Consider the following 9,644-nt stretch of genomic DNA (forward strand, 5'->3'; position numbering starts at 1 on the left):
ACAGTGAAATCTAACTCTTGCTAAATAACTTCACTGCTAACGATCATTATTGGCAAGGAGATGGGGATTCACGAAGGGCAATTAAACAGAAAGCAGCCGGATTGATTGAGCTTGATGACTTCTCAGCCATGAGAGCCGATATAGCAAAATTGGCAAATCAGATGAATAGAATGACAGTGCAACAAAAACAACTGATGCAACATGTACAACAAATGTCTATTTGCTGCGAACTATGTGGTGACTGTCATATGAGGGACATGTGCCCCACAAATCCTGAATCTATATACTATGTGGGGCAATAGAGCAGAGGCCCAATGAATCAACATGCACAATACGGGAACACTTAAAATCCAAATTGGAGGAATTATCCTAACTTCTCATGGGTCAGAAATCAACATAATCAAAATCAATATAGGACCCAAGGAAATTTCAATCAGCCTCAGAAGCCACCCCAAACAAACAGACGAGAGTACGAATGACTTGCTGAAGAAGTTGTTGCTTGACAATCAACAACTCAGGATCGATTTTAGAAATCTTGAGAGGAAAATGGGGCAGTTAGCAGCAAACCAAAATACTAGACCTGCAGGCGCTCTCCCCAGCGATACAGAGAAGAAGCCTCAAGTTAATGCAGTTACACTCAGAAATGGGAGGGAACTAGAAGAAGTGCCAGAGAAGAGAAAGGACAAGCCTATACCTGAGGGGGAATTGATTCCTAAAGCAACACACGAGTCAAAGAAAGATGAAGCAAGTTCAGAACCAATGGAGACTGCAAGGCCACCACCACCTTTCCCTCAGAGATTGCAGAAAAAGAATGATGATCGTATGTTCAGCAAATATCTCTCTATGTTGAGCCAGGTTCAACTGAATATTCCATTGGTGGATGTACTTCGTGAAATACCAAAGTATGCTAAATACATAAAAGACATTGTGGCTCACAAGAGGAGATTGACTGAATTCGAGACAGTTGAACTTACTGAGGAGTGCACTTCAAGTGTCCAAACCAAGCTTCGTCAAAAGCTTAAGGATCCTGGCAGCTTTACCATCCCTTTACGAATTGGTAATATTGATGTGGGTCGTGCGCTTTGTGATTTGGGGGCAAGCATAAATCTCATGCCCTTATCCTTGTTCAAGCAATTGGTTCTGGGAGCTCCAAGACCAACTAATGTGATGTTGCAACTGGCTGATAGGTCCATAGCACACCCTGAGGGAGTGATTGAAGATGTGTCGCTGCAAATTGGGAAAATTATCTTCCCTGTGGACTTCATTATCCTAGATTATGAGGCTGATGAACCGGTTCCAATCATATTGGACGACCTCTCTTGGCTACTGGTGATGCAATTATTAAAGTGAGAGAAGGAAAAATGATTTTGAGGGTGGATGGCGAGGAAGCAGTCTTTAATGTCTACAAAGAAATCCAACCTTCCCGCCACTATGAGGAGCTCTCGATGATATCTGTTATGGGGGGGGGGGATGAGAAAATTCTTGATACGAGTGTATATCTAGACAATTCTCTAGAGAAAGCACTTATGTTGTGTTACTCCCAAACGCACATGCAAGTATACGTGGTCGTACAAGTAATAAAATGATAAGTCGAGTGTCGAACCCACAGATACTTATATTAACTACTCACTAACTCACCAATATTGTTATTCCGTCAAGCTAAATTCGAGTTCAAAAGTTTAATTATACTATACTACAATTCTAAGTAATAGCTAAATTATCAAGCAGTAGAATGTTGGTTATGTATTCAATAGAGACAAGTATTCCAGGGTTGTGATCGATTCACCATTCGTATTGTGTTCTAATTAACTCTCCCTCTCATACAATTCACTCATGGTTGCTAATTAATCGATAATTTCTCTCATAGCCTTCTCCCGAAGTACTACTCGCCTATTCAAAATAGATTAATGCCTATATTCCTATGAAATCAATCTATTAAGCACGCATTAAGATTACGATATTTAATTAAGCACGGTGACTAGGTATATTCCTATCCTAACCACAAATTCGCTCCCCCTAAGGGTTAAGATCATGCTCTCTTCAATTCTTCTCTAATCTAAACACGGCTTTCCCATAGATAGTAAATAGAACCTAACTGATGGCCAGACAATTAAGCAATTAATCACAGAATTGAAGAAATAACCATATATTAGTGAATTATAATCGAGGTTAAGTCAACGTTAAACAACAATATTCATGGCTAAATCACAACCCCAGAACAATGGGTGTTTAGCCACTCATGATGTAATCAAACAATTGCATAAGTTTTGAATAATTGAAAATACTAGAAAAGATGAAGAAAACTGAGAATTCTCTGCTTCCTCACGATCCCGTGTGTGTTTTTACTCCAAAGTGGTGTCTCCCCCACCAAAAATTGGTTTAGTCTTGCTTTTATACGTGTTGGGTAGGTCTAGGACCTAAATAACCTTGTCCCGGGAAAAATTGGAGAAAATTCACGTCACCGCACGGCGCTCCAATATTTTTAGCTACTGTTTTTGGTGCCACAGGCAGGGCTGGGCACCACAGGTGGCGCCCAAATTCGCAAGTTTCCCGATTTCGTTCATTTTGGCTCTAATTTTGCACATTTCGCCCCCAATTGCTCCCGAATTATTCCTACACATAAAAACAGTTCGAAGTAATATAAATCATCACATTTACCATCCCAAATTCATGAAACAAAAGTAAAATATGAGGCGATATACATAGAAATATATATGCTTTAAGCTAAACATCAACACCCCACACTTAGACACTTGCTCGTCGTCGATCAATGGGACTATCAAATAACTCCCCAACTACGTACAAGTCTCAATTATGGAGGAGCACTTTAACTTTTAACCACACACTATACCCTTGACTATGATCAATACCGGCACACAAGTGTGAACATACGAAATTTCACATTCTTCCCGTTTAAGCATGCCCAAGTATAACAATTCAATTCAATCACTCCAATAACCTACTTACAACCACCCGACCTCAAGAGTCAACTTGTAACCACTAAGCCATCTCAACTCACGCACTTACCCAACAAGAAGGTTTACAACATTACCAATCCTTCATGAGATCATGTGCCCTCACCAACAACCGAAAGAGTGAATATAGACTAATCCACACATTCAAATTTGCTTTTGAAAATAATTTAAGGACATCACACAATTGAACCAAATTCACTTACTCTCACAAAGAATTCATATGCATCATGTGATCGTACCATAAGCTTGCCCGTAGTGTAGATCTCCACTAATTTAAGCTAGCCAAATCTAGGATCAATTAGGACTTTTAAGGTTGTAATATAGGCTAAGGGACGGGTAGGATATATTTAGGAATAGTGACTAACCCTCCTAAGCACTTTAATACACTACACTCACAACTCAAACACATATTCTTCTTAACCAATTCACTTACCACAAACCATATACAACACAGTCCTGTTTCAATTAAGCACTTCTATACTCCCACTAGCACAATCAATAAGAATTGGAGGTGTGTGTTTTTCTATATTATTTGAACTATCATATTTTTTTTCTCTTTTCTTGCAATTTTTCTTTTCCTTTATCTCTTTTTTTTCCTTTTCTTCACAAACTCCATACATTAAAGTTCATCGGCTAGTGACTTTTGATTTCAACTTTAGTGCACCAACGGGCCCTTCCATGGTTCCACTCAAAAGCTACTCCCCAATCTCTAACCTTACTTCTTTTAGCGACTAAGTGCCTTAGGAGGTAAAGGTTCAACCAATACCAAATTAAGAACAAAATGGGGGTATGGCTTGTAATGTGGTTGGCAAAGAAAAGGTCTATAGGCTCAAAGGGGCTAGCTACGGAAAATTCTATTTTCTTATGTGACAAGCACATCTATGATCAAGCAAGAAAATGCCTACGTCATCTCCTAGATTAGCACAACTTACAATTTCTCTTCAATTACACACGGGGCAAGTTCTAGACTACACAGGATAGCACAGAAAATCACAAATCCTCACACACACGTTGCACATGACTCAATCAAGACGGTTCTGTTCAACTCTCAAGTCGAGCAAGCACACATAATTGAGAAATTTAAGCAATATTGCACTATGTGGCATACAAGTCAAACAACTGAGAAAAGGCGTCACAAAATAGGCTATTTACTTTACTTAGGCTTCACAATTCAAACAAAATACACGGGAAAACAGGATGTATGTCATAGCCTAATGTGCCAACATCAACCATGTCAATGAATATCTCAGAGCGACTCAGTTTCTTCCTAAACTACTTCTAAAAAAAATAAAGTATCCGGTTCGAGCTACATCCTTGGAAAAGAACCGGTGCCCAAAGAAAAACCAAGGAATACTACCTAGCTATCCTAAAAAAAATCTTTTTGGTGATTCTAATCGGACTTTATCCCTCAAGAAAATTGTCCAAAAGATCCATCGTCGGGAAAAATTTGAACTTTTTCTAAAAAAAATTTCAATTTTTGTTTTTTTTATTTTTATTTTTATTTTTATTTTTGTATTTTTTTTAAACCTAGACTATGTCTACTACAAGTTCTCAAAGAAAAACTAAATTAAAAAAATTAGTTTTATACAATTACACTTCAAAAGGTAGTTTCCTCACCCCCCACACTTATATTATGCATAGTCCTCGATGCATGATCACAGAGAAAGATATTAAAACAAGGGTGAGAAATACTCCCTGAGACCCTCTCGGGCCTACCTCGGACATGATCCTCAATATTAAGGGTCGGGACGACCCCACACTTAAGCTCAAACATGCTCCTCGGCTTCAACTTTGGGTACTCAGACTTCCCCTACTCTGCAAAATAAAAACAACACAAAACTTGACACAAAAAAAATAATCAATAAATAAAAGATATACATGTTGGGTTGCCTCCCAACAAGCGCCTTATTTATAGTCGTGACACGACTCTGCTACTCTACTCAGGCTGGGCGCTTTCTCTTCTTCTTTCTCCCATGAAGTCTAGCCTTTTTGCACGCTCTCGGAAGGTCTCCTCTTTCATCTCTGGCTCTTTTCTCAATCATCTTTACACGCTCAGCTAGAAACACCACCTCCTCTAACTCAGTTGTCCCATTTGGATCACTATAATTCACATACTGACTCTGCTCTATTCCCTTCAATTCGACCACAGTAATCATGCACAAGTCCTCATAATGCTTAGGGAGCTTAAGTGCCTTGTACACATTAAAAGTGACCTCCTCATCGTCAACTCTCATTCTTAACTTCTCTGCCCTCACATCAATAATTGCTCCACCAGTAGCTAAGAATGGTCGCCCCAAAATAATGTGCACTTCCTCATGTGCCTAGTAATTAAGAACAATAAAATCACCAAGAAGAATAAACGTTCCCACTCGAACTAACACATCCTCAATAATTCCTTCTGGCATGACTAGTGACCTATCTGCTAACTGTAAAGTGATTGTAGTAGGTCTAAGCACCCCCAATTCGAGTTTCTTGAACAAAGATGATGGAATCAAATTTATACTAGCCCTAAATCACACAAGGCTCTACCAACTTCTTGTTTTCCAAGAGACAAAGGAATTGTGAAACTCCCCAGATCCTTCAACTTAGGAGGAAGCTTACACTAAACTCTGGCACTGCACTCTTCAGTAAGTGCAACTGTTTCGAACTCTGCATATCTTCATTTGTTGGCCACAATATCTCTTAGATACCTTGCATACTTAGGCATTTCCTCCAAAATTTCCACCAAAGGCAAATTCACACTCACTTGGCTCAAAATATCTAGGAATTTCTTGTACTTAGCATCATCTTTTTGCTTCTGCAGTCTTTGTGGAAATGGAGGTGGTGGCCTAGTCTCAATTACTGGCTCGGGTCCTTTATCATCTTTCTCATTCCCCTCAACTGGCTTGGGAACTAATTCTCCTTCAGGATGAGCTGTATTCTTCTTTTTCTTTGGAACTTCTTCTAATGCTCTTCCATTTCTCAAGGTAACCGCATTGACTTAAGCTTTAGGATTAGGCTCAGTATCACTATGAAGAGCTCCTGCTGGTCTGGTATTCTGGGCTCTGGCAAGTCGGCCCACGTGGTGCTCCAAATTTCTCAGTGTTGCGGCTTGAGCCTGCTGATCAGCCATTATTTTCTGATTGAAAGTTTGTTGATCTGCTATTAATTTCTGATTGAGGGTTTGCTGGTCGACCATCAATTTCGTCATCATCTCCTCAAGGCTAGCTTGTTGTTCACCCTGAGGTGGTCTACATTGTTGTTGAGGTGCTTGAGGCCGGTATTGATTCTGATTGCCTTGATTTCCACCCCAGGAGAAGTTTGGGTGATTCCTCCAATTGGGGTTGTAAGTGTCCCCATACTGATTTGTTTGGCCTCAATTTGCATTACCCACAAAATATACAGACTCTGGATTTGCTGAGCATAGAATTTTCATGTGACCCTCTCCACATACTTCACAAAATATTTGAACTTGTTGCACTGGCTGGGCTTGTTGCTTGTTAATGATCATGGTCATCTGATTAACTTGGTTGGTCAGCATAGAGACCTGTGCTGGCAATGCTAAGACAACATCTAATTCGAGAACCCCTGGTGATTTTTGTACCATGTTCCTACCCATCTCTCCTTGCCAATCCGGATTGCTTTTGGAGAATTTGTTCAATAATGCATAAATTTCATCAAAGCTTTTCTCCAATACTTGAACTCTAGCTGCAGCATCTACGACTATTTTTGTTTGGGGATGGAGCCCTTCTATGAAAGTGTGAACTAACACTTCATTCGTCTGATTGTGATGAGGACAGTCTCTGAGTAGCCCCTTGAACTGAATCAGCTGTACCATGTACTGTTTGAGTTCAAAATGCCCTGTGATCTCAGGCTTCACAATAGTCCGAGTCATATTAGCAAGATTGGGCCTTGCGGCTTCAATCATCGCAAGCTCTGCATTACCTGCCATCTCTATTGGCTGTGGTTGAACTACGATGTCCAACTTTCCTTCTATTCTAGTTCAAGCTTCGACTACTGTTGCTTCCAAACGCACACGCAAGTATACGTGGTCGACAAGTAATATAATGATAAGTTTAGTGTCGAACCCACGGAGACTTGTGTAAACTACTCACGTAATTACTAAAGTTGTTATTCAGTCCAGCTAAAATCAAGGTCCAATAATGTGATTATATTATACTACGATTCTAAGTAATAACTAAATTATCAAGTAACGAATTGATTGTTGTGTATTCAGTAGAGATAAGTATTCCAGGGTTGTGATCGATTCACCAATCGTATTGTGTTCTCATTAACTCTCCCTTTCATATAATTCACTCATGGTTGCTAATTAATCGATAAATGCTCTCATAGCCTTCTATCGAAGTACTACTCACCTATTCTCAATAGATTAATGCCTATATTCCTATGAAATCAATCTATTAAGAACGCATTAAAATCACGATATTTAATTAAGCACGGTGACTAGGTATATTCCTATCCTAACCACAAATCCGCTCCCCCTAAGGGTTAAGATCATGCTCTCTTCAATTCTTCTCTAATCTAAACACGGCTTTCCCATAGATAGTAAATAGAACCTAACTGATGGCCAGACAATTAAGCAATTAATCACAGAATTGAAGAAATAACCATATATTAGTGAATTATAATCGAGGTTAAGTCAACGTTAAACAACAATATTCATGGCTAAATCACAACCCCAGAACAATGGGTGTTTATCCACTCATGATGTAATCAAACAATTGCATAAGTTTTGAATAATTGAAAATACTAGAAAAGATGAAGAAAACTAAGAATTCTCCGCTTCCTCACGATCCCGTGTGTGTTTTTACTCCAAAGTGGTGTCTCCCCCACCAAAAATAGGTTTAGTCTTGCTTTTATACGTGTTGGTAGGTCTAGGGCCGAAATAACCTTGTCCCGGGCAAAATTGGACACGTCACCAGTGCCCTGGCTAGTGCCAGGCGCCCACCACGGTGCTCCAATATTTTTAGCTACTTTTTTTGGCGCCACAGGTAGGGCTGGGCGCCACCTGTGGCGCCCAAATTCGCAAGTTTTCCGATTTCGTTCGTTTTGGCTCTAATTTTACACGTTTTGCTGCCAATTGCTCCCGAATCATTCCAACACATAAAAACACTTCAAAGTAATATAAATCATCACATTTACCATCCCAAATTCACGAAACAAAAATAAAATATGAGGCGATATACATAGAAATATATATGCTTTAAGCTAAACATCATGTTGTTCGATAGCTTGGAGATTGATGATGAGGTTGAGGAGATGATGCATATCCTAGATGCATCTTGTGCTTACATACAGGGGATACACCCCTTTGAGCCCCTGAATAGGCCAAGTGGGCCTCCTCCAAAGCCGTCAATTGAGGAAGCTCCAAAATTAAAGCTTAAACCCCTGCCTCCTCACCTTCGATATGCTTATATGGGTGATTCTGACACTTTACCTGTTATTGTTTCTTGTGACTTGTCTAAATTGCAGGAAGAGAAGCTGTTGAGAGTGCTACATGAGCACAAACGAGCAATTGGATGGACAATGTCTGACATTACGGGCATTAGTCCAGCTTTTTGCATGCATAAAATCCTCATGGAGGATGGACACAAGCCAAATGTAGAGCAACAACGCCGACTAAATCCAATCATGAACGAGGTGGTAAGAAAAGAAGTGATTAAGTCGCTTGATGCAGGTATTGTATTTCCAATCTCGGATAGCAAATGGGTAAGCCGCGTTCAATGTGTACCTAAGAAAGGGGGGATGACTATAGTGGTTAATGAAAATAATGACTTGATTCCCACAAGAACTGTCACTGGGTGGAGAATTTTCATAGATTATAGAAAATTGAACAATGCCACCCGAAAGGACCACTTCCCCTCCCCTTTATTGATCAAATGCTTGATAGATTAGTTGGCCAAGAATACTATTGTTTCTTAGATGGTTATCGGGGTACAATCAGATTGCTATAACCCTAGAGGACCAAGAGAAAACAACATTTACGTGTCCCTATGGCACGTATGCGTTCAAGAGAATGCCCTTTGGTCTTTGTAATGCACCCACAACTTTTCAAAGGTGTATGATGGCTATTTTTACTGACATGGTTGAAAGATTTATGGAAGTGTTCATGGATGACTTTTCTGTGTTTGGATGTTCTTTTGATAATTGTTTGATGAACCTTGATAAAGTGCTTGCTAGGTGTGAAGAGACGAACCTGGTGCTAAACTGGGTAAAGTGTCATTTCATGGTACGTGAAGGTACAGTTTTGGGGCACAAGGAATCCAAAAATGGTTTTCAGGTGGACAAAGCAAAGGTGGAAGCCATTTAAAAATTGCCCTCACCGACGTCCGTCAAAGGCATTCACAGTTTCTTGGGCCATGCAGGTTTTTATCGTCGTTTCATTAATGATTTTTCGAAAATCTCTTCTCCTTTGTGCAGGCTTCTTGAGAAAGATGTCCCCTTCAAGTTTGATGATGCCTGTCTGAAAGCATTTGAGGAGCTGAAGGGAAGGTTGGTGACTGTACCAATTATCATTGCTCCGGATTAGGAGCAACCATTTGAGTTGATGTGCGATGCGAGTGACATAACAATCGGAGTTGTTTTGGGGCAAAGGAGAAATAAGATCTTTCACTCTATTTACTATGCGAGCAAAACTCTGAATCTAGCCCAGATGAACTACACAGTTAC

General features: G+C 39.9%; 1 protein-coding gene across 1 annotated transcript; it reads left to right on the top strand.

The window, feature by feature from the left end:
* Positions 1-546: 546 nt before the first annotated feature.
* LOC109216165 lies at positions 547-1,350 on the top strand. Its single transcript, XM_019380294.1, has 2 exons — positions 547-1,068; positions 1,132-1,350. The coding sequence occupies exons 1-2, from the start codon at positions 547-549 to the stop codon at positions 1,348-1,350; spliced, it is 741 nt and encodes a 246-aa protein (XP_019235839.1).
* The last annotated feature ends 8,294 nt before the right edge of the window (positions 1,351-9,644 follow it).

The sequence above is a fragment of the Nicotiana attenuata genome, unplaced genomic scaffold (genome assembly GCF_001879085.1).
Source record: "Nicotiana attenuata strain UT unplaced genomic scaffold, NIATTr2, whole genome shotgun sequence".
NCBI classification, from domain to species: Eukaryota; Viridiplantae; Streptophyta; class Magnoliopsida; order Solanales; family Solanaceae; genus Nicotiana; species Nicotiana attenuata.